Source organism: Geotrypetes seraphini, chromosome 3 (assembly GCF_902459505.1).
Source record: "Geotrypetes seraphini chromosome 3, aGeoSer1.1, whole genome shotgun sequence".
In the NCBI taxonomy this organism is placed as follows: Eukaryota; Metazoa; Chordata; class Amphibia; order Gymnophiona; family Dermophiidae; genus Geotrypetes; species Geotrypetes seraphini.
In genome coordinates, this window is record NC_047086.1 from 383334084 (window position 1) to 383360663 (window position 26580).

At 45.5% G+C, this 26580-nt stretch overlaps 1 protein-coding gene across 2 annotated transcripts in view; it reads right to left on the reverse strand.

The window, feature by feature from the left end:
• The window catches only part of EPAS1 (endothelial PAS domain protein 1), a 308169-nt gene that overhangs the window by 76817 nt on the left and 204772 nt on the right, over positions 1-26580 (reverse strand). For both annotated transcript variants that reach the window (XM_033939696.1, XM_033939697.1), the window contains exons 3-6: positions 19169-19320; positions 6838-6922; positions 2400-2518; positions 246-448 (exon numbers count right to left, since the gene is read on the reverse strand). In XM_033939696.1, the coding sequence (XP_033795587.1) occupies positions 246-448; positions 2400-2518; positions 6838-6922; positions 19169-19320 (559 nt within the window). The remainder of the gene's footprint in view (positions 1-245; positions 449-2399; positions 2519-6837; positions 6923-19168; positions 19321-26580) is intronic.

Below are 26580 nucleotides of genomic sequence, written 5' to 3' on the forward strand. Positions count from 1 at the left end.
CGGGATTATTTCCCGCGGTTATCCGCAGGGACAGGAACGGTGATGAATTTTGTCACCGTGTCATTCTCTAGTCTCACGTGCCCAGCAGACTTTTGTGCATCGGGTTCTCATCCAACTACACACTAGTTCCCAACCAGAACAGCCCAGCCATCTGTCCTGTGCAGACATTGCAAAAGCACTCTGCTTTTTTGTAGCCCTTTAGCTGTCTACCATGAATAAAGTAATGGCATTGGAAGCGGTTTTACCTGTCATCGCAGTAGGAGAACTTCATATCCATGCTGTGGCGGCTCAGAAAGGTCTTGCTGTCCAGTGGGATGTCAATGTTGGAAGGGTGTTGAATGGGTTCACATATCATAATGAGGCTATTGTGAAGAGGTTCTTTAAAGCTGCAGAGGGCGGGTGAATGGCAAGAACCATAGACTTTGACTTGTCCGGTGCAGTGCAACACCTGGGAAGAAAATAAAATGTGGAAAAGCACCTGTTACAGACTGTTTTGGTTGAAACTGACCACTTTATGTATGTAGCATGTGGGTAATGGCATAGTAAGGGGGAGGGAGGGGGCGGTTCGACACGGGCGCCATCTTGCTCGGGGTGCCGGCACTAGTGCTGCCCGATTCAGGAAAAAAAATTCGATTCGATTCAGCCTATTGAATTGGTTTTCCGATTCGATTTTCCTGCCCAATTGGTGGGTTTATTTTATAGCTTTTTCACCCCCCTTTGGCTTCTCCTAACCACACTGGCGCTGTGGTGTAAACAAAATAAAGAAACAAAAAGGACTTTTCCTCTCTCTGTTAAATCCTAGCTCACGTTTACGGTCTAACACCAGCCCTGGCAGGATACACTTTTCAAATCTGACATATTGTAATCACAAAACAGAAAATAAAATGATTTTTTCTACCTTTTGCTGTCTGGTTATCTTTGATAACTCGCTTCCTTCTTCTTTCTCTGTGCTAATCATCCATCTTCCATTTGTGTTCTCCCCTTCCATTTCCATTCCTTTCCCCTGATCTGGCATCTGTTTCTCCCCCCCGGTCTGGCATCTGTTTCTCCCCCCCATGCCCTGACGTCTCTCCCTCCATGGTCTAGTATTGCCTTTCCTTTCCCTACCTCCCATGGTCTTGGCATCTCTTTCCTCTCCTCTCCCTTCCTGGGCTTCCTTATCCCTCCTTCCCTCTCTCCCCAATTGGGTGCAGCAATAGCATTTCTCTTCCCCCTTCCCCTCTCATTCTTCTCCTCCACTGCTCTCCCCCTCCTCCTCCACTGCTCTCCCCCCTTCCCCCATCCACTCTCTTCCTCCACTGCTCTCCCCTCAATCCTGCTGCAGCTTTCCCTCTTCCATTTTAAGTCCAGCAGCACTCTCCTCTGTTCCCAAACCAGCAGCACCTCTTCCTCTCACCTCCCTCCTCCACTCAGCTCCAACAGTAGCTCTCCCTCCCCTCTACTTCCGTTTCCCCCACCAACTAGCTGCAGCACCTCTCCTTTCCACCCCCAGGGCAAGCAGCACGTCTCCTCTCCGACTAGCAGGGCTCCTCTCCCTTCCCTTTCCCTCCTCTCTGACTAGAAGCAATCACCTCCCTGGTCTAGCAGCATCACTCCCTCCTCTCCTCGCCTCCGTGGAAGAAGGAAGTTGCATCATCAGAGGCGGGACGGCCTAGCAGAGGCTCTGAGGCTGCAGAAGGGAATTGACTTGCTGAAGCTCCGGAAGGAGAGAGTGGTGCAGCTGCTAATACAGGCTAGTGTTACGGGGAGGGTTTGAAAAATCACCTGTTTTTTTTTCTTTTGTACTTTCTTTACCGGAGTCAATCACAACTTCAGGCTGTGCCGAGTCAGGCCGGGGAATCCACAAGCCGGTGAGAGGGTTTAAAAAATAAAAAAAAATGTTTTGAGTGGCAGGATTCGTGAGCACGATGACAGCTGGGCAAAGGGGAGGTTGGGCCCCGAATCGGAGAGGCCAATTTTTAAAAAATATACATTGATTCGAATTGATTCACCCAAAGTGAATCGGTGAATCGATTCGAATCGGAAATCGGGCAGCATTAGCCGGCACCCCTTCTCCTCTCTGCTCCCCTTTCCCACTCCTTCCCCAATACCTTTTTAACTTCGGCACAAGCAACCACTAACTCGCCACCTGTGTCGGCTTCGGCGATCTCTCTAACATCACTTTCTGATATCACTCTCTGACAACACTGACATCACTCTCTGACATCACTTCAGGGACCTGCGCCCAGGAAGTGATGTCGGAGAGAGCGCCGAAGCCAAAGCGGGCAGCATGTTGGTGGCAGCTTGTGCCGAAGTTAAAAAGGTATGAGGAAGGGGTGCGCGTATTTTTTTTGGGGGGGCGGGATAGGCGCTGCTCACCCTTGCTCCGCCACTGCCTGCGGGTTTTGTCCGTTTCCTACCTTCCACGTAGCGGATTTGAGATTTACAGTTCTGCCTCTGTTTGTGACGGTACATTTCATCCTCATGAAGAAGTCACGCTCTGTGTTTAGGTCTTTGCTTTTCTTCCCAAACCCTGCACCTAAGAAAACCAAAGGCAGCACCCAACCAACAATTAATTTTTAAAAAATATGCTTAAATGCAAAATAGCATATTCTGGATAAACAAAAGTGGGCAAAATCCTTATTATTGTGCTTCCCAAACTTTTAACCCCGTATCAACATTTAAAAAGCCACATGACCCCCAGAAGGTTATGTAAATGAAATAGCAGAGCTCCATTTCCCTCCCCTCCTTCATGCACTTCCTACTAACTCTAACCCCCCACCAACCTAAATCATGAATAAAGCAGCAGTAGTAGCAGTCAACATAGGAGCCTGGGACCAAAGCACTAGCCCTCAGATTCTATAGGTTGCTGAAAGATGGACGCCAAGATTTGGGTACGGATCCCAGATGTGCGTCCAAACGAATCAATTAGGTGTTAACAGTCAATTATTGGGATGAATTGAAGTCCATTGGCATTTAAGAGGGGGTGTGGGTGGGTGCGTGTCAACGCAGCTCCTGATTGGTGAGGCCCGACTTTAGTGCAGGAAGAGGCGGTCGGAGCATACCGCGACTGATTTCTTTTACTCGCCGGCGCTCCGGCTGCTCTCTACTGCCTCTTCGGCTGCCCTCTCCTGCCCGGTCATTCGTGGTCAGAAAATACCACGAATGACCGGGATCGCAAATCACTGACTGCGAATGACCGGGGGAAAACTGTACATTTTTTTTTTTTTTTTGCTAACTGATGGCATGTGTTTTCCTTGTGAAGTCCAGGCCTTGCAGGTCACCAGCAGCAGAGAGCTCAGCCCTGGTAGAATGAACTGAACATTTTTCTTTTATATGTAGTTTGACTTCTCAGGCTCTGGTTTTATATGTATATAATATATAAATACATATAGTTTATGTATTTTTATGATTTTCTAGTAAGCCTAATTGCTTGGCTCCTTTCAGTTTGTTGTATTCTATGACTCCCACCCACCTTACTCACTGATTAAGAACATAGGAGTTGCCATAGTGGGACAGACCGAAGGTCCATCAAGCCCAGTGTCCTGTTTCCAACAGTGGCCAACTCAGGTCCCAAATACCTGGCAGGAACCCAAAGAGTAACATTCCAGAGCTGAGATTGTGACGTCATAATGCCTCATTCCACCAATGTCAAAGAGCCAACCTGATCAGTGCTGTTACAATGGCTTGATTGTCTTATACTTGGCTCACATAAGAACATAAGAGCTGCCATACTGGGTTAGACTGAAAGTCCATCAAGCCCAGTTTCCAACAGTGGCCAACCCAGGTCCCAAGTACCTGTTTAGATCCCAAGTAGTAAAACAGATCTTATGCTGCTTATCCTAGGAATAAGCAGTGGATTTCCCCAAGCCATCTCAATAATGGCCAATGGGCTTCTCTTTTAGGAAATTATCCAAACCTTTTTAAAACCCTGCTAAGCTAACTGATTTCACCACATTCTTCAGCAACAAGCTAACTGGCTAACACTTCCATGCCCAGTCTCTGCCCATGCCTCCTGACAGAGAAATTCAGAATATTTAAGAAATGTGCGGTTTACGACACAGCAACAGGCAAACTACCAGAAAAACCCTTTAACACAGCTACATTGTAGCCTGTTTCTGTGCGCTGACCACATATTAAGGGTTGGATTCAGTAAACAGTACTCGAAATTTTGCGCGTGCCCTTTAAGGAACAGCATTTAGCAACAATTTCCGTGGCTAACTTTAGGTGCCAGACTTATGCTTGCTGAAACCTCATGTAAATACTGGCACCCAAGTTAGGTGCGCTGAGGCCATACTTTATAATTTGGCATGGAACGTTTTGGAATGTTCCCCGACATGCCCGTGGCAATGACCCCTTCCGCACTAGTGAAGTTAGGTGTCGTGTCTTACATACAGTGGTGTAGTAAGGGGCATGCTGGGGGTGCGGACCGCACTGGGCGCTGTTTCAGTGGGCGCGCTGGTACCTCTCTACCCTGCCCCACCACACCACACTTGCACCATCCCTCCCTCCCCCACACCCTGTACCTCTGTAGATCTTCCCTAGCGCGAGCAACTTCTGCTTCTTGTTCACGCCAGCCTGGTTCCCCTATGAATCACTTCCGGCTCACGGGGCCAGGAAGTGATGTCAGAGGGAAATCTAGCGCTGGCGCAAGGAGCATGTTGCAAGATTTAGAGGTACCAGAAGGGGAGGGAGAGTGCAAGTGTGGAGTGGGGGGGGGAGGCGGGAAGGAGCGAGGGCATGGAGAAGAGGGTGCAGGGGGGGCATGGAGAGGGGTACTGCTTACATAAGTTACATAGAAACACAGAAAAATGAAGGCAGATAAAAGATCATATGGCCTATCTAGTCTGCCAAACCATGCCATCTGCTATCCCCTCTCGCTTACAGAGCCAATGTGCTTGTCCCAAGCTTTCTTAAATTCAGATACACTTTTTGTCTCCTCCACCTCCACTGGGAGGCCATTCCACATATTCGCCACCCTCTCTGTGAAAAACTATTTTTTGAGGTTACTTCTATCCCCTTTCACCTTTGCCCTATGCTCCCTCATTCCAGTTTCCTTACAGAACATCTCACAACCAGATGAGGGCGCACACTTTAATGAGTGCCAATTAACATCTGTAATATGTTGATAGCACCCAATTACGGATGTCAATCGGCGTACCGTCCCTCTTGGGTATATGTCAAATTTGGGCACACAATTCTGGGCACCATATACAGGCATGTGAAAAAATGAGGACATTCCGTGAAATACGCAGTTCTTTGTTAAGAAATGTTCACATATCGATGTCAAATCTTTTTTTTTTTTTTAAATCTCTGGAAAAGACAGTGATGTAATACACAGAACTCTCGAAATAGTAGCAACATGGATGACAAATCGCAAACTAAAACTTAACTCTGCCAAAACAAAATTCATCCTCCTAGAAAACAGCAAAACTCCAACCTTAACAAACCTAGTACTAAACTCGATATCATACCCCATTCAACCCACACTAAAACTTCTTGGAGTTCTGATCGACAGAGGCTGCACCATGCAACCACAAATCAACAAAGTAATAAAAACATCATTCATGACTATGAGAAACCTAAGACAAATCCGAAAATTCTTCGACAGGAAACAATTCCAACTTTTGGTACAATCTCTTATCCTTGGACTAATTGACTACTGCAACATACTATACCTCCCCTGCTCAGCAACCTTGATAAAGCAATTACAAACAATACAAAATACAGCCCAAAGACTCATCTACTCATTGAAAAAATATGATCACATCATAGAGGCATACCACGACTCACACTGGCTCCCAATACAAGCAAGAATACACTTCAAGTTCTACTGCCTACTATACAAAGCTATTAATGGAGAAAGCCCAACCTACTGGAACAACTGACTAACCCAATCCACCTCAACCAGGTACAGGAGAACCCACTCACTATTCACACACCCACCAACAAAAAATGTCAAAATAGAAAAACTTTATGACAACCTAATGGCCACCAAAGCAGCTAAACTAGACAGACAAATCACCAATCTGCTAACCACGACCACAAACTACAAAACCTTCCAAAGAAGAAACTAAAACCCTACTCTTCAAAAAACACATAAAACCTGTTTAACACGACCAGTTCCTTCCCTAACTCCACCTACCACACACTCCACCCATATCTAATCTAAAATGTTTCTAATTACCCAACATGTTACTCCTTAAGTTCTCGACAATTCTTATGTAATTCTTAAGTTCTCGACAATACTTACGTAATTCTTATGTAAGGCTTACGACAATTCTCATGTAATGTTACAACCCTTGTAACCTTCTGACAATTCTTGTGTAATCCGTCTTGAACCGCAAGGTAATGGCGGAATAGAAATCACTAATGTAATGTAAAGTAATTGCAGGTAAACAACAAAGCTTTTCCTTGATTTACTCATGAAACAAAAGATACCCAGAAGCCATAGGGCTCCTTTTACTAAGCCGCGTTAGGGCCTTAACGTGCGGAATAGTGCGCTAAATTGCCGCGCGCGCTAGACCTTAACGCCAGCACTGAGCTGGCATTATTCTAGAAGCGTAGCGCACGGTAATTTTGTGCATAGGCTAAAAACACTAGCGCACCTTAGTAAAAGGAGCCCATAATTTCACTTTAGCTTGTGCTATTAGTTTGGCTTTCTAATCCATCTTACTTGCTGGGTAGTGTCCTAATTTTTTCACATGACTGTATAGGATCCAGGCGTAACTGTTTAACGCACTTATGTTGCCTCTATAAAAGAAGTGCTTTCTTGGGACACCCTTTCATATAAGAATTACTTCATCTTTCCTGTCCTCATCCCACATATCAAAACACACCAGAAATTGCACACTTTACCATTTTTTAGGCTGAGGTTCTCTCGAATTTCGTCATGATCACATGGATGAGTAAAGTCAAAGATGCTGTGTCCTGTTAATTCAACCTGGATCACAATTGGAAGCAGACAGTTAAAAGCAGTGTAAATTCATCCTTCTCTGCGTGCAAGTTTTCCAAGTTTCCAAGTTTATTTTGGACTTGATATGCCGTCTATCAAAGTGGACCTAGACGGTTTACAATACTAAAATTTTTAAAAAAGTATGGATAATATAAAAAAAAAAAAAAGAGGGGGAGTTTTCATAGTTAAATATGTGAGACAAATGAGACAGGTACACTGATACATAAAGAGATCCGGGAGGAAGGAATAATAATAATAATAACTTTATTCTTCTATACCACCACAATCTTGCGACTTCTAGGCGGTTTACAATCAGGAGTGCTGGACATGCAGCGAAATACAATATGCAGATAATTCAGAGGAAATTCAGAGAGCAGAGACCTTAAGAGGCATTAGTATAGAATTACTATTTGCTGAGTAGAATATAAGGTGTACATTTTAGTAGATGATTTCCGACAGGACCTGTTTGGAATAACTGGCAGCGAAAATTACAACAAGATGAAGATAACATATTATATATACGACAGGGTGAAGATAACATATTATATTTATAACAGTGCAGTAAATTCAGGTGGATTAAGGGGAGGGGGGAGCGGTCAGTTGTTTAGGTATTTCTAGGAAGGTGCAAAGTACATTGAAATAAAAATAAATAAAGAAAAGAGATGGAAAGAACAGTAGGGGGGGGGGGATGTGGGGTTGACTTCTGAAAAGCGGTTTTTATTTATTTCTGTGCTTGATCATGTTAGCTGGGAAGAGGGTCCTTTCTCAGGTAAGGTAGGCATCCCTACAGGCCACTACAGGGAGTGTGAGGCGCAGGGTTTAGAGCTAAAGCCTCAGCACCCTGAGGCTATGGGTTCAAATCCCTCGCTACTCCTTGTGACCCTGGGCAAGTCACTTAATCCCCTCATTGCCCCAGGTACACTAGACAGAGTTTGAGCCCACCGGGACAGATACGATAAAGTACCTGAATGTAAACCACTTAGGATATCAGTGGTATATAAATAATAAAATAAATAAATAAAATACATTAGGACACAATGAAACAGAACACAAACAGTTAAAAAAAGGCAGACAGAGGCTTTTTATCCCAGGACAAGCAGGCAGCATATTCTTTACGCATGGGTGACGTCACCGACGGAGCCCACGGTACGGACCTTTTTACTAGAAAGTTCTAGTTGGCCGCACCGCGCGTGCGCGAGTGCCTTCCCGCCCGACGGAGGAGTGCGTGGTCCCCAGTTTCTTCGTTTCCGCGGAGCGAAGAAGACGTGTGTTTTTCAACGTTGTTGAAATACTCCTTTTGCCTTCCCGCTCGCGTTCTTTTTTCGATTTTTTCACCTTCGGGTGCTTTTTTCTTTCTATTACAAAAAAAAAAAAAAAAAAATTTCTTTCTTTTCCTTTATTTTTTCGTTCCTGCCCCGGCGGGGCCTGTTAGCACGATCCAGGCCTCGGGGTTTGATTTTGCGGAGGCCGTGTTCCCATTCATGCCCCCGCAGCCCGGTTTTAAGAAGTGCCAGCGGTGTGCACGCCCGATCTCCCTCACTGACCCACACAACTGGTGTTTACAGTGCTTGGGACCGGATCATCGGGCGGATTCCTGCACCCGCTGTGCCACTCTTAAAAAACGCACTTTGAAGAATCGTCAAATCCAACAAAATCTACTTTTCGGCACCGGCCCGACTATGGATTCGACCTCTTCATCTGCGGCACCGTCGAAATCGACACCGACCACTTCGACACCGCCTGAGTCGACATCGGCGCCCCCGGCGCCAGGTAAGCCGGCTAAGAAGCCTTCCACCCTTGAGCGCCCTCCCACTTCGGGGACGACACCAGTCCTTTCGGCTCCACGCCGAGCCAAAAAACGCTCCACTCCGATTTCGGTGAGTGCCTCGTCATCGGCCCCCTCATCGCCGGAGTGTAGAGCGGCACCCATGGAACCAAAGAAGAAAAAAGTGGTTCCGGTGCCTCCCCTGGATGACCGCATTGCGGCCATCCTCCAGGACAAGTTGCAGGAACAACTCCACAAGCAACTTAAGCAGCTCTTACCCTCTATCTTGGCACCGCTGCTCTCGGTACCAGACCGGCCCGAGACCCATACCGTCCAACCGGTATCCACTCCCTCGGTACCTATGGACTCCTCCATGCCCATTCTCTCGGCACCGCATCTCCATTCCCATGCCGAGGCTATGGCCTTGACGACGACCGATCCTCCTCGGGACCGGGCAGGGCACCGGTCTCCCCACGACTCCGACCGGCACCGTACTTCTCGGGACCGAGACAGACACAGGTCTACAACGCCTGGTAACGTCTCGGTACGCTCAGGCAAATCTTTGTCTAAAACTCACCATGCCGAGCCTTCCACTCCAGTCTCTCGACACGCACATACCGATGTCAGAGACCCGGACCTATGGGAACAATCCCCTACCGGTACCGAGGAGGATGCATCGTCGTCGGATGAAGAGCCTTCGGCACCCGATACCGCATCTAAACCTGAACAATCTTCCTTCTCTAAATTCCTCAGGGAGTTGTCGGGTGCTTTGTCTTTGCCTCTGGAATCTGACTCTAAGAAGTCACAAGCTTTCCTGGAGGCATTAGATTTCGATCAACCTCCCAAAGAGTTCCTAAAGTTGCCCGTGCATGATATCTTACGGGAAACTTTTTATAAAAATTGGGAGAACCCGCTGACTGTTCCTGGGGCCCCCCGTAAATTGGACAGCCTCTATAGGGTTATACCAATCCCAGGATTTGACAAACCCCAACTCCCTCATGAGTCTCTCCTGGTGGAGTCCACTTTAAAAAAGACTCAGGGCTCCAGTGTCTATGCCTCCACCCCTCCTGGCAGAGAGGGCAAAACTATGGACAAGTTTGGCAAGCGGCTCTATCAGAATGCCATGCTTGCCAACAGGGCAAACAACTACTCGTTCCATTTTTCATTCTACCTCAAACATCTGGTAATGCAACTCTCCGCCATGCAAAAGTACATGCCAGAGCATAAGGTTCCACTTTTCCAGCAGCACATCTCCAGCCTGCTTCAACTGAGAAAATTCATGGTGCGCTCTATCTATGACTCTTTTGAGCTCACCTCCCGTGCATCTGCCATCGCTGTGGCTATGCGCCGTCTGGCCTGGCTCAGGGTCTCTGATCTGGACGTCAACCATCAGGACCGACTAGCCAACGCCCCATGTCTGGGAGACGAATTATTCGGAGAGTCCCTGGATACCACCACACAGAAACTCTCCGCCCATGAGACCAGATGGGATACTCTCATTAAACCAAAGAAAAAGGCTCCTCCTGCTCGTCCTTACAGACCACAGACCTCATATCAGCGCAGGTTCTCCGCTAGGCCGCTCAATCCACCTCCACAGCAACCTAGGCGGGCCCGCCAACACCAGCACACCCAGGCTCGTGCCCAGTCTAATCAACCGGCCAAGGCTCTGCCTCCTGCCAAACCATCTCACCCCTTTTGACTCCTCTCTCCAGGGCTTAGCCAGTCTTCCACCCTCATTGCCTCTTCCTCAGCCGATCGGAGGCAGGCTTCACATCTTCATCAGCCGTTGGGAGGTCATCACATCGGACCAGTGGGTCCTAAACATCATCCGCCACGGCTACTCTCTAAACTTCCAGACTCTTCCACCAGACAATCCTCCCGTAGAGTCTGCTTCTCTTTCAACTCAAACCCCCCTCCTCCTGAGGGAGGTCCAATCCCTCCTTCTACTCAATGCCATCGAAGAAGTACCTCTGGAACAAAGGGGCCGGGGATTCTACTCCCGTTACTTTCTAGTTCCAAAAAAGACAGGAGACCTACGTCCCATTCTCGACCTCCGGGACCTCAACAAGTGTCTCATCAAGGAGAAGTTCAGAATGCTCTCCCTTGCCACGCTCTACCCTCATCTCTCTCGGAACGACTGGCTATGTTCCCTGGACCTCAAGGAGGCCTACACTCACATCCCAATCAACCCATCCTCACGTCGCTACCTACGATTCCAGGTGCACCATCGCCATTATCAGTACAAGGTGCTACCTTTTGGCCTGGCATCATCTCCCAGAGTGTTCACCAAATGCCTCATTGTGGCGGCGGCCTTCCTCAGGTCTCACAACCTCCAGGTGTTTCCCTACTTGGACGATTGGTTAGTGAAAGCACCTACGTCTCCACTTGTGCTACAAGCCACTCATCATACCATCTCTCTCCTCCATCTTCTGGGATTCGAGATCAACTACCCCAAGTCGCATCTGCTTCCCACACAGCGACTTCAGTTCATCGGAGCGGTTCTCGACACCACACTAATGAGGGCGTTTCTCCCCTCCGATCGTCAGCGAACTCTGCTACGCCTGTGTCGTCAGGTGCTCCTTCATCACTCCATTTCTGCCAGACAAATGATGGTCCTCCTGGGCCACATGGCCTCGACGGTTCATGTGCTTCCCCTGGCACGACTCCACCTCAGAACACCTCAATGGACTCTGGCCAACCAGTGGTCACAGACCTCGAATCTTCTTTCTCATCCCATCTCTGTGACATCGTCTCTTCAGCGATCTCTACAATGGTGGTTGGACTCCTCAAATCTTTCCAGGGGCCTTCTTTTTCATCTGCCCCCGCATTCCATGATCATCACCACGGATGCCTCCCCTTATGCATGGGGAGCTCACCTGGGAGACCTACGCACCCAAGGTCTTTGGACCCCGCAGGAGCGTCTCCATCACATCAATTTCCTGGAACTACGAGCCATGTTCTATGCTCTCAAGGCCTTCCAGCACCTTCTCTGCCCTCAGGTTCTGCTTCTGTGCACGGACAACCAAGTTGCCATGTACTACATCAACAAACAGGGCGGCACCGGATCTCGCCTCCTTTGTCAGGAGGCTCTTCGCATTTGGACCTGGGCCACGGCCCGCAGTCTCTTCCTCAAGGCTGTCTACATCCAGGGCGAACAGAACTCCCTGGCCGACAATCTCAGCCGCATCCTTCAACCTCACGAGTGGACTCTGGATCCTCCCACGCTCCACTCCATCTTTGCTCGCTGGGGCACTCCGCAGGTGGACCTATTCGCAGCTCCTCACAACCATCAGCTGCCCCAGTTCTGCTCCAGACTCTTCTCTCCTCACCGTCTGGCCCCGGATGCATTCCTGCTCGACTGGACGGATCGGTTCCTCTATGCCTTTCCTCCTCTACCTCTGATGTTGCGGACTTTATCCAAACTCCGCAGGGACGGAGCCACCATGATCCTCATAGCTCCCCGGTGGCCTCGTCAACACTGGTTCTCCCTTCTACTTCAACTCAGCTCCAGGGAGCCCATTCCTCTACCTGTGTTTCCTACTCTACTTACACAGCAACATCAGTCTCTACTACATCCCAATCTGTCTTCCCTCCACCTGACAGCTTGGTTTCTCTCGGGCTAACCTCTTCAGGAAATCTGTCTCAGCCTGTCCGTCTCATTTTGGACGCCTCCAGGAAGCCGGCCACCCTCCAATGTTACCATCAGAAGTGGACCAGGTTCTCCTCTTGGTGCCTCCGTCATCATCACAATCCCACCTCCTTAGCGGTGGAAACTGTTCTCGACTACTTACTCTCCCTGTCCAACGCAGGCCTCAAGTCCACCTCAATCAGAGTCCATCTCAGTGCCATCACGGCATTCCATGAGCCTGTCCTAGGAAAACCTCTCACGGCTCACCCTCTGGTTTCCCGATTCATGAGGGGCCTCTTCAACATCAAACCACCTCTGAAGCCTCCTCCGGTCGTCTGGGACCTGAACGTGGTTTTGTCTGCCCTCATGAAACCTCCCTTTGAGCCACTTGCCACAACTTCGCTCAAATTTCTGACATGGAAGGTTCTTTTCCTCATTGCCATCACCTCTGCCAGGAGGGTTAGTGAGCTTCATGCACTGGTTGCCGATCCACCGTTCACTATTTTTCACCATGACAAGGTGGTTCTGCACACCCATCCAAAGTTCCTTCCAAAGGTGGTCTCAGCCTTTCACCTCAACCAGTCCATTGTTTTGCCTGTGTTCTTCCCGAAGCCTCATTCACACCCCGGAGAACAGGCATTGCACAGTCTTGACTGCAAGCGTGCCCTGGCTTACTATCTCGATCGTACAAGGGCTCACCGCTTGTCCCCTCAGCTCTTCCTGACCTTCGACCCGAATCGTTTGGGTCGACCGGTCTCTAAACGGACGCTATCCAACTGGCTTGCAGCTTGCATCGCGTTCTGTTACGCTCGGGCCGGTCTGTCACTAGACGGTGCTGTCACGGCCCACAGGGTAAGAGCTATGGCCGCTTCTGTTGCTTTCCTCCGTTCCACACCCATTGAGGAAATCTGCAAGGCGGCCACCTGGTCCTCAGTTCACACATTCACTACTCACTACTGTCTGGATGCTTTCTCCAGACGGGATGGGCACTTCGGCCAATCTGTACTTCAGAATTTATTTTCTTAATGGCCAACCATCCCCCCTCCCTCTTTGTTAGCTTGGAGGTCACCCATGCGTAAAGAATATGCTGCCTGCTTGTCCTGGGATAAAGCACAGTTACTTACCGTAACAGGTGTTATCCAGGGACAGCAGGCAGATATTCTTACGTCCCACCCTCCTCCCCGGGTTGGCTTCTTAGCTGGCTTATACTAACTGGGGACCACGCACTCCTCCGTCGGGCGGGAAGGCACTCGCGCACGCGCGGTGCGGCCAACTAGAACTTTCTAGTAAAAAGGTCCGTACCGTGGGCTCCGTCGGTGACGTCACCCATGCGTAAAGAATATCTGCCTGCTGTCCCTGGATAACACCTGTTACGGTAAGTAACTGTGCTTTTTATTCATTCATTCAATTTTCTATACCGTTCTCCCAGGGGAGCTCAGAACGGTTTACATGAATTTTTTCAGGTAACATAGTAAATGATGGTAGATAAAGACCTGAACGGGGAGAGTGTGGCGCAGTGGTTAAAGCTACAGCCTCAGCACCCTGTGGTTGTGGGTTCAAACCCACGCTGCTCCTTGTGATCCTGGGCAAGTCACTTAATCCCCCCATTGCCCCAGGTACATTAGATAGATTGTGAGCCCCCCCCCGGGACAGACAAGGAAAAATGCTTGAGTACCTGAATAATCTCCTGTAAACCATTCTGAGCTCTCCTGGGAGAACACTATAGAAAATTGAATAAATAAAGAGTGTGAAAAGTTTCAGCCTCTGATAACCAGAGCTGGTATTGTGATGTCATAATGCCTCATTCCACCAATGCCTAAGAGCCAACCTCATCAGTGATGTCACAATGGCTTGATTGTCCTATACTTGGCTCACTTTTACTGCATTTAGATTTATAGAGTGGCGCAGTGCTTAAAGTGACAGCCTCAGCACCCTGAGGTTGTGGGTTCAAACCCATGCTGCTCCTCGTGACCCTGGGCAAGTCACTTAATCCCCCCATTGCCCCAGGTACATTAGATAGATTGTGAGCCCCCCCCGGGACAGACAAGGAAAAATGCTTGAGTACCTGAATAATCTCCTGTAAACCATTCTGAGCTCTCCTGGGAGAACACTATAGAAAATTGAATAAATAAATAAAAAAAAAATAAATCCAGTCTGCCCATTAGTTATTCTCATTAAAAATACATGATTAAATTAACTTGTCACTTCTTTGATATTTCTGGCCCATAGACTAATGTCCACCGGGTATTGTCCTAGGTTCCAACCGTTTCAAGCATTTTCCCTGCATGTCCCCAGTGGACTCACCATTTATCTAATACACCTGGGGGCGTTGGGGGACCAAGTGACCCGTCCAGGATCACAAGGAGCAGCACGTGTCAGAACCAGAACCCACAACCCCATGGTGCCAAAGCTGCAGTTCCAACCCCTGCGCCACACTCTCCGCCATAGTATGGTAGGAGATAGTCTGGCAAACGTTGTTTTGTCATCCCTGTCAGACCTAGTTAACAAAGCATGGCATAGTATGGTGAGCCTAGTATTACAAAGCTTAGGTAACATAGAGGGCTCCTTTCACAAAAGCGTGCTAGCGGTTTTAGCGCTCGCTTAGCGCATGCTAAAATGCCTTGCGTGCTAGCCGCTACCGCCTCCTCTTGAGCAGGCGGTAGTTTTTCGGGTAGCACGCGCTTATAGCTAAAAACGCTAGCACACCTCTGTAAAAGGAGCCCATAGTATGACACGACTTGGCAAACTTGGTAAGGCAAGCAGGCGTGATGAAACATAGCATAGAACAGTGTTTCTCAACTGGATTTCGGCAGTTGTTGGAACCCAAGCACAGTACCGGGTAGAGCTTTGGATTCTTGCCCAGAAATAGCTAAGAAGAAAAAATTTAAATTGAATCAAGTTGGGCAGACTGAATGGACCATTCGGGTCTTTATCTGCCGTCATCTACTAGGTTACTATCCTTGCCAGTTAGGTTTTTAGGATATCCACAATGAAAATGTATGAAAGAAATTTGCATGTAATGGAGGCAGTGACAAAACTCGCAGGGACGGAACGGGGAAAAGTTTGTCTCCGTGTCATTCTCTATCTTAGATTTAGGAAATTACTGAAAACCTTCTTATTAAAAAAGTTTTTGAGTGTATCATTATTCATTATACATAATAATGTTTCTTTGGGATTGGTTTTCTTTTCCATTCATCATTTCTACTCTTCTCTAGACTTTTGGTAACACATGGAAAATAAGTACTTTCACGTTGTATTGTATAAAAACATTGAATTGGGAAATTCTATCTGACCTGGTAGCAATCAAATGAAAAAAAAAATAAAAAATGCAGTATTTCAGCAGCAGAAAATCAGCAACTAGAGATTACGACACAGAGGATGTAGTTTCGACCAGAGGCTTCCAAATCTGTCCTCTGGGCTACCAGCTGATCAGGTTTTTAGGATACAAACAGAAGTTTGCATGAGAGATGAGATAATCCAGGGGGTCTCCAAAGTCCCTCCTTGAGGGCCGAATCCAGTCGGGTTTTCAGGATTTCCCCAATGAATATGCATGAGATCTAGGGGCATGCACTGCTTTCAATGCATATTCATTGGGGAAATCCTGAAAAGCCGACTGGATTCGGCCCTCAAGGAGGGACTTTGAGACCCCTGAGATAATCCATTGCCATTAGGTGATACCTGTTGAATAACACCTTTTGGGTTTTACAGTCTCTGATGCAGCACTTGTAAGGGTGAAACATGGCTGTGTCGGGCTTTTAATTTTTTATGTAGATATTATTTTATGTCGTGAACAAATGATTGTATTGGAGTTTTGGATCTCTATTCTATCTACTGTTCTTTTTGAACCCTGCATCTTGTGGATCAGCTACTCGTTTGTTGTCTTAGGTTTTCAGGATATCCACAATGAATATGCATGATATAGATCTGCATGCCTTTATATGCAAAAATCTCTCTCGTACAAATAGAGAATTACATGGGGGACAAATTTTTCCCCCGTCCCTGCAGGAACTCAATTTCCCTGTCCCATCCCCGTGACTTTTGTCCCTGTCCCATTCCTGTAAGTTCTGCCTTAACTGTACAAGCCTCGGACACTTATGATTTTAAAGTGTTTGAGACTTGTGCAGATGAGGACAGAGCTTGCAGGGATGGGGCAGGCACAGGCCAAGAACTCGCAGGGACGGGATGGAAAAATGAGTTCCTGCGGGGACGGGGTAAAATTTGTCCCCGTGTCATTCTCTGCATATAAATGCAAAAGGGATATCCTGAAAACCCAACTGGCTGGTGATGACTTAGACCCCATTTGATAACCACTTGTATAAACCACATGATAATGGCTTTATTTTGATACAATTGTCTGGTTCTACCAATTGCTGCAAAATGTACCTTTTCACTGTGTAATTGTGTCAAATGACTCCATCTGCTGCCGCCTCATAGAAACATAGAAAAGTGACGGCAGAAAAGGGCCAAGGCCCATCAAGTCTGCCCACTGTATTGACCCACCCACCCTCCTAACTACCCTTTGAGAGATCACACTCTGATGTCCCATTCCCTCTTAGAGATCCGACATGAGCATCCCATCTGTTCTTAAAATCTGGCACGCTACTGGCCTCGATAACCTGTGCTGGAAGCTCATTCCAATTGCCAACCACTCTTTCGGTGAAGAAGTACTTTCTGATATCACCATGAAACTTCCCGCCCTTTATTTTCAGCGGGTGCCCTCTTGTGGCTGAGGGTCCTCTCAGAAAGAAAATATTATCTTCTACCTCAATACGACCAGTGATATACTTAAACGTCTCAATCATGGCTCCCCTCTCCCTACGATCTTCGAGAGAGTATAGCCTCCCGTCTCTAACTCCAGCTACCTTTGCAGTTGTTGGAAGATCTGCTGCATTTGCCTTCTCAAACTGAGACAGCTCCAAATTAGCAAACAAAGCCACATGACCGGGCAGTGGAGATTGAGGAAGGGGACAGGAAAAGAGAAAAACTTCTGGAGAAAGGGATAGAGGAAAGAGAATTCACAAGCGGAGGAAGGAAAACCCGTGGGAAAAAGACATATGAGAGAGGGGGGAAAGAGGGACAGAGTATGCTGGTTCAGATTGGCGTGCTGCTTCTGAATATAAACCTCTGATGAAGCTGATAAAGCAAAACAAAGACCTCCACTGGGTATAATTTCTTAGACATGCTCGATACTGCCGTGGTGTTACATGAACTGGTCAGCAGCAGGAGTGTCAATTGGTGCTGTATGTTGATTTCAACTAAGATAAGTATTTTATAATAGTTTTCTGAGATATACACGTTCCAGATTCTAGAAACACAAATGTGCAATATCAAAGGTTTTTGGACGTGTTCTTAAAGGAAGATCAACCAATCACAATGATCTGCAAATTTTAGAGAAAATAACGTTCCTTTTGAAGATGTTCTTTCAGAAAGTAATATGTTTCACAGATAAATATCTGCAGGTATTCCCGAGGTGGTTTCTTAAAACCAAATAATTATATTGAACAATTTATTAGACACCTCAGGAAAGGAATAGAAACTCCCCAGTGTAATTCACTGAGGGGTCCTTTTCCAAAGCTGCAGCAAAAACTGGCCTTAGCGTGCCCTTACTCAGGTTTTTCCCAAACACTGCCATTTTTACCACAGCTGTAAAATGGTCTATTTATTATTTGTTGTATTAATAACCATGCGCTAATCTTGCTATTATCTCATGGTCATTAAAAAATTTAAAAAAATTACCGCCACCCATCTTGTAGGTAGTAAGGGCCAGATTCTATAAGGTGTGTCCTAGCTAGGCACTGTTAGGTATCCTAATCGAGGACACCTAACGATGCCAGTGGCATAGTCAGAGGGGGCAGGAAGGCGGTCCACTCTGGGTGCCATCTTGATGGGGGCACTGGCACCTCTCCTCCTTTCCATCCCTAGTCCTTCCCCACCCCTCCCCCATCACGCATGTGCTTTCCCTTTTCCCATGCCTCTAACTCTTTGCCGGCGTGAACACTGGCTTCAGTCTGCTGCTTGCAGTGCCCTCGGCTCTCCCTCTGAAGTCACTTCCTGATTGCGGGACCAGGAAGTGACATCAGAGGGAGAGTTGAGGCCAGCGCGGGCAGCAGGTTGAATATGCTGCTCATACTGGTGAAGTTAAAGAGGTTCAGGGGGGAAAGGAAGGGCGTGGGTGCAAGCATGCAGTGGGGGTGGAGCAGAGGGCAAGTGTAGTCACCTCCCTAGGCTCCTCCCACCCTCGCTATGCCACTGAGTGATGCCTAACTAAATTCCAGAGGCAACCCAAATTGTTTCAATTAGCCTAAATGCCATGATAATTGACAGCACCATTGAAGTTAATTGATAAATTAAAACAAAATTAACAATTAAAAGTTCTGCGTGGAACTCAGAGCAGCGCTTACAGATGCCTAAGTCGATGTGCCCCTCCAATGCCTACCTGAAAAGTAGGTATGGTTAGGGTCAGAGAATAGGCATGGTTGACTTAGGTGTTGCTAGGCATCCGAGTTAGGCATCGGCAAATTAGGGCAGGGAAACCCTGGACGCCTAGCAATGCCTGTGCACGCCTAGGAGTGATTCTATAAGTGGCGCCTAGCGGTTGATTGACAGCTGCGCGGAGTGGCACCCACAGTTTAATAAAAGGACCTCGAGATCTTTTTCCTCCTTTTTTATCCCTTTGTAATATGCGGTAAAACATTTTAACATTTCCAATATTTAATTGGTGAATTCTTGATTTATTACCAGGAATTATATTTATTTATGGCAATATTTCAAGAGGTTTGCCAGGTAGGTACTATCGCAAACACGATGAACTGGAAGTGGTTTGAAGTATCTTATGCCATACCTGGGTGAGGCCCATATATTTGCTGATGTTCTCCGACAGAAAGATCATGTCTCCATCCTGGGTTACCACGGCGATAAAGCCTTCCAAGGCCTTCAGGTAGAAGTTGTCCAACTGTTTGTCTGAGTCGGGCTCGGTCTCGTTGTCTCCGCAAACTAATATAAAGAGATGGGTGACAGTGAGCATTCATATGCTTTCGTTTAAACAAGAAATTTACTACACTGTGCTCAGTGCTAATGGCTACTTAACACGAAAAAAGGCCTACCACAAAATGCTTTAAGGTTTTTTGAGGTAGATTGCCTCCTACCACCAGCTAATCGCACATTATTTTTTATACATTTTTGGGGGAAGGGGTATGGCATGGGTGTGGAAGTGTGATCCAACTAGTATGATCTGATTAGTGCATGCTAACTGGATAACACAGACTTAATGCAGGAGCACCAATGGCATGTGGTCAGGGGATTTGCCCCACCCCTAAAGGCCCTGAGGGCAGTGCTCTGAATTTTATTGGTTGAGCAGGCATGCTCAGCCAATCAAATTCAGATCAGTTACTATCAGGGCCTTCAGAGGGAGTTCGGAGAATCCGCAGCCCAAGAGCCCTGCTTTTTTCTTCTTTTTTTTGTTTACTTTATGTTTGATGCAGGCATATAAATGAGCAATTTCTGGGTTCAACTATTTGTTTATTTCCTGACATTATCACAAACGTCTCGGAGGAGGAGGAAGGTCTTTTTTAGCATTTCGATCTAGAGTCCTGGCTCTGGGTGCCACTTTTTTACTGAAATTTCCTGCTAAATGTGTTTCTCTTGGTGGTCAAAACTTTTTTTTTTCTTTGAATCAAAGCAATTGCTAGACTTTATAGTGGCCCGAGAAGGGATGAAGTCATTATTAGACCTCTTCCACAAATTAACACAAACTGGCTGCTGGTGTCTGCAATCTATGCCACTACGCCTGGACTTTATTTTTTTTTTCCCTGTAGTTTTCTGATTTCTTTGGCCCTCATATTTGATTGTGGACTAAACACAATTAGTTTTCTGACGGTGTTTTCACCTTTGTAGATATTTCTTGTTTTCAATTTAATTGGTATTCAAGTCATGTGTTTATTCTTGTCTTTATGTTTAAAATTTATAAGTAAAGATTTTTAAAAAATATGGATGGGCCAACTCAATTACCTCCTGAAGCTCTCTCGGTGACGCTTTCAAAGGTGTCATAAGATCTTGATTTAGTCTCTTACCACTGCCTTGTGACCAAAATGCATTTTCTAATTTATTCTGTTTTGAAGCTGCCATTATCACAAACAATATATGCTGATTTCAGGCTTCTCCTACTAATTTATTAAGTACAATGTTGGTTTAGAATTCTTGAGCAGGAGGAACAGTGCAGTTAGGCTGCCATCTTCATATGTCGCTGGCTCCGCCCTCTGTTTGTCTTTATGTTTAAAATTTATAAATAAAAATTTTTTCAAAATATGGATGGGCTGACTAGACAGGCCATATGGCCTTTATCTGCTGTCATTTTCTTTCGTCTGATCAAGGTCATTTTTAAGAGGGCAGGTGGTAGGTACATCCTCCAAGTAAAGAAGAATGATAATAAGAACATAAGAATAACCTTACTGGGTCAGACCAATGGTCCATCAAGCCCAGTAGTTCATTCTAACGGTGGCCAATCCAGGTCACTAGTACCTGGCCAAAAACCCAAAGAGTAGCAACATTCCATTCAGAATCCTAAAGAAGAGCAAGATTCCAGAATCCCAAAGAGTAACAAAAGATTCCGGAACCCCAAGGAGTGGCAACATTCCATGCTACTGATCCAGGGCAAACAGAGGTTTCCCCCGAGTCTTTCTCAATGACAGACTATGGAGTTTTCCTCCAGGAACTTGTCTAAACCTTTCTTAAAACCAGCATCTTTCTGTGGTACAACCAAAGCGGTTTACAGTTATTATATACAAGTACTTTCTCTGTCCCTAATGGACTCACACTCTGAGCTTCTATACCTGGCTTGGGGAAAGGAGGTGGAGTTTTTATGCTTCTTCACTGACTTCCTGCTATAGCATTTAAGCATTTTGGGCCAGATTTAGTAAATGGCGCCCAAAATTAAAAGCTGGGAAAAATCCGTGCCAATTACTGTTCTTAGGATTACCATATTTTTGATTCGGGGAAAAAAAAAGAGGACACGTGGCCCTGCTCCATTCTCACCCTGTTCTACTTAGCCGTAGTCCATGATTTCTGAACATTTACTGGGTTACTACTGTGCTGTTTCTATTTTTTTTTTTTCAAAGCTCATTTCTGGGAAGCTTATAAGAAGACAGTAAACACAGAAACGGAGCGAATGATGGCAAATAAGAACGATGGTGACTGTTTATCCTTTGGCATTGTTAATAGGTGATGCACATGCAAATTGTCCGATAGCTTTGAGGCCTGTGAGAACGCCTGACGCAGTGTTTGAGAGATTCTTTTTAGGCCAAAAATAGAATTGGTAAACAAGCTCTGATTAATCCCCTGTTCCAGGACCTTCAAGCTTCTCAGATTCTGCAACACTTTCCAGAGATATCTGCTATTTGTCTTTAATCAAACCTCTTATAGCAAGTCAAATCTTAAATAGCTGTAATGCTGATAATTCAGATTTATTTGCGGTATATCAAATAAATAATTCCACGCCTCAGCTGGAACAGAAACAACTATCCACACTGCTCATAACAACTAGATTTGGCTAGAGGTGCCCAGCCTCAATTAAAAAAAAAAAAAAGCCATTGGAAAAAATAGCTGTGATCAACATTCAGATATTTTTTTCGATCCCCCATAGCTACGACTTTTTCTTGAGGCAAAAGGAGGGTTCATAGACAACTTGGCGAAAGACAAAGGCGCGCGCCGACAACTGAGCGCAAGACGGAGGCGCGCGCTGAAGAAAATTACAGTTTTTAAGGGCTCCGACGGGGGGTTTTGTTGGGGAGCCCCCCCAGTTTACTTAATAGATATCGCGCTGGCGTTGTGGGGGGTTTGGGGGGTTGTAACCCTCCACATTTTACTGTAAACTTAACTTTTTCCCTAAAAACAGGGAAAAAGTTAAGTTTTCAGTAAAATGTGGGGGGTTACAACCCCCCACAACGCGGCGCGATCTCTATTAAGTAAAATGGGGGGGTTCCTCCCCCACGCCCCTCCCGTCGGAGCCATAAAAACAGTAATTTTCTGTGGCGCGCACCTCCGCGCTGCGCTCAATTGTCTGCACGCGCCTTTGTCCCGGCGCGCTTTTGACCTGACACCCAAAAGGAGTAATACTCTCCAATGCTTCCATAGTGAAATAAGTTCCAAATTTTTCGTTGGAAGATGTAACACTACATTAATGATTTTTTTTATTTTCTGTATATAACAGACTCTATGATTGTGAATTGCTTCTCCTATAATGTGGGCTTTATTTGAGAGATTGTTAATATTATATTTAATTTGGCCAGATTGGTCATTTGATTTTTCTTTCTTCTTTCATTTAATATGTTAAATCTCTCTTTTCCCTCTTTGCTACAGTGGCGGGCTGCAATGATCCAGCGACAGACAGATGGAATCTTGTGCAGGCCAGACTGTTTGGGCGCCCTTTTGGAACTCTCTAACGCCTGCTGCCCGCAGTTACTTGTTCAATTTAGGATACCTAATTTGCCTGGGCTTATCACCCTTTGATATGACTAGAGACGCAGCAGTCTCATGCCACATGCCAGGATCGGGGGTGGGTGGGTGAAAATATAAGAATTATATTCTTGTACTTATGCTTACTGTTCCTTGTCTTTGAGCTATATGTCCTAGTTCTCCGAGTTATAATTTCTATTGCTTAATAAATATATTAAATAATAATAAGGGGAAGGCACTAGTTCGAATAGCATTGCTCTTTGTTTTGCAAGGCGGTTCTAGTCTGTATATATTTGTATATATAATCATTTTTTTCACGCTTCACTATTTTATTAAAGAATAAAATGTTCTTTATTTTGAAAAAATAAATAAATATATATATTTTTTAAATGCCGTTAAAACAATGTTTTTAAACTGTGTTTTAAGGTGCCTACTGGTGCCTAAAACATAGGTGTCAGAATCGCACCTCCGTAGGCGCTTTATGCTGCTATGGGTGTGGCATTAGGCGGTCTACAGTGCCTATGATGGAGTGCTTCACATCATAGGTAGGTGCTGGAAATGTAGGCAGTTAACAGTTCGGTGGCTGTTTCCAGCCAGTTAATTCACAATGAATATTGGCCAGAAAGTGTGTGCTGGTAGATAAGGCAGCAGGAGGCAGTTAAAATATTCTGATGCTGAGGGAAGACGTCTTTTGAAGACAAGAGTTAAAATCTCACATTTTATCCAAGCAGAGATAGGTATCTTTTTTTTTTTTTACTACGATGCACGCCATTTGTTTGGGCCATTTGAGTTTTCTTTACAGCGTTTTTCTGATTGGACCTAGAACAGAGATGTCAAAGTCCCTCCTCGAGGGCCTCAATCCAGTCGGGTTTTCAGGATTTCCCCAATGAATATGCATGAGATCTATTAGCATACAATGAAAGCAGTGCATGCAATTAGATCTCATGCATATTCATTGGAGAAATCCTGAAAACCCGACTGGATTGCGGCCCTCCAGGAGGGACTTTGACATTCCTGACCTAGAGTGTGATTAATGAATTACTTTCTTGGTTGTTTGTGGAAATCCTAAAATTAGTTGATGAACATACATAATCTGACGCAGTCGGACACGCCGAAACACAGCTCGTGTCGGGTCTTACAACCGGAGGATGTGATAAACAGGAGCACGCTACAGGGGTTCAAAGATGCTTTGGATAGGTACTTGGAAGACAAAGGGATTGAGGGGTACAGATAAGAGTAGAGGTAGATTATAGGGATGGGATTAGAGGTAAAATTATAAAATTAATCAGGGATCACTGTTCAGGCACTAGGCCTGATGGGCCGCCGCGGGAGCAGACCGTTGAGCAAGATGGACCTCTGGTCTGACTCAGCGGGGGCAACTTCTTATGTTCTTATTTCTTGCCCATGACTTGAAGGCCTTCTGGTGCTTTTTTCTTTGTTGCCGTTTGATTTGTACCATACGAAGAGGTGAGACACAATCAAATCGTTGAACTCTGTAAAGTAGTTTGACAGCGGTGGTCTGAACTAATTGGAGATGTTTGATAGTGTTGAGAGAGAAGCTGGAGTAAAGAGAATTACAGTAGTCTGGGTGTGTGATGACCACACTCAGAAGATGGGTGCATGGGGAAGGGAGTGGCAGGATCGATTTGGTGGTTCAAATGCGATGTAGTGCCAAAAAAGAAGAGGGAAGAATTGAGTCTACTTGAAGCTGGAATGTCATAGCTTACACCTGCCCTGCACTTACCATCATTCTAGGTTTCTATAGCTTCGTCTCAAGATATCTTTCGTAGCACAGTTTAAAGGCACAGCTGCTAATTCTTTGGGAGACAAGAAAGTTCAGGTACCACTGGACAGGCATACCCGTGCAGTTCAAACAAAGAAAACAGCAAGTGATGGCCATTTGCAAACAGACCAACTAACACTTAAACAACAAACGGACTGCTACTGAGCTATCGCTGGGCCACATAGGGTTACCATATGGCTCCAGAAAAAGGAGGACGGATTGAGACATCTGGGCTTTACTTCTATTGAAACCAATGGAAGTAAAACCCGGATGCCTTAATCTGTCCTCCTTTTTCTAGAGCCATATGATAACCCTAGGGCCACACCTTCGCTCAAACCACAGCACAATGAAAATAATATAAAGGCAAAAAAAGTGGATCAAACCAATTTTTAGGCTCCTCGATTTACAATAAGTCTACTGGGTGTCCACAGCAATAGGCCGTAGGACTTTTATTGCTTCTAGATTGAGTATTTCACAGTGTGTCTATACAAATTATCTGAGAAAACGATTCCAAATAAATCTTGGTGCGCAATGAGAGATGTAAATGGGATAAAATTAAGTTTGGAGGGTAGAATGTCGATTATGCACGCTAGGATTGGAGCATCAATGATATCTGTGGCTGGCGTAGAACTATGGAATGCCTTGCCTGGTATCTTGCGGTTCTGTATGGGGAGGATGAATTTTAAGAAAACACTGAAAATTCAGTTATTTGCCAATGCCTTCCTATGCTAAGGCTTATTCCTGCTGATAATCTCCTTTTTAGATTTTTCTTATTTTGACAGTAATGTATGATTTAAAGCCTGCTTGTTTTTCTGAATTGATTGAATTTGCGTTTTATCCCTGTTTATAACGGGGACGATTAGGATGTTGTTTAGACAGGTCTATGTTATATGTGGTAATCGCAAGGAAACTATGTGATAGTTTTATGCGGTATATAAATTTTTAATAAATAAATAAAATTTTAATTACATGTACAATTTAAAGCATTTCTTTTTGTTCTCAAACTAGGGTGGGAGGGAAGGAGGGGATAATTATTTTGTATTAATTTCTGATTGATTGTAAGTGCTATCTCTGATGATCATTGTATGTACAATTTGAAAGCACTGTTCCAGATTTGAAAATCAATAGTTTAAATAAATAAATAAATATTTTCAAATACTGCTTCTAAACATGTTCGCCTCACTTCCAACTCCCGACAGGGTTATTTCCTGTTTTGCCTTGAAACAGCTACATCAGGGGATCCATTTCAAATGTTTTTACTCTGCCAAAGCACACTATTTTGACTTTCTGTAGTTTTTGGCCTGCAAGATTATGCATTTAACCCCTTCCCTCCTTTTATGAAGCTCCATCGGAGCTAATACCGCCGCGACCGGCATTAAAAAAGCCTAACGCAGATTCATAAAAGGGAAGGGGGAGGGGTTTAATAAGGCTTCAGGTATTTCTCTTCATGATCTAGAACTGAACAGACAGCTGCTAAGGTTAAAGATGTTGGTTTAATGGAGGCAGCAGAGAGAAAAAAAGCAGAAAATCATCTCCTCACACCCCCTTATAGGCATTCTTGAATAAAAAGAGAAATAAATGACTTAGCAATTCTTGACCCCAACCAGATCTGGGTTTTGGGACAACCACAGTGAATAGGCCTGAGATACTGATTTCCATTTGCCATCAAACATTGCATTCCTCTGCTCCCACGTGCTTTCATAACTTGTGGGAAGTTTATCAACCCACACGAAACTTGAGGTCTGCTGGTGGAATATTACTAACTAGTTTAAAGGAAGATAGGATTCATTATGTTAAATCTAAAATATCTATCTCTTCCATTACTGGGAAAAACCTCTGGAATTCCATCCTGGGAGCAATGAGATTATGCAAAGATCGCCCGTCATTTAAAAAAATGATTAAAAACCCAACTATTTGTAGACACCTTTCTCTAAACTCAGTGGTTTTGCTTTTCCTGGATCTCAGTAAACTTTGGTATTAAGGGAAACTGGAAAGCTTAGATTGATCTTATTGTATTTTTT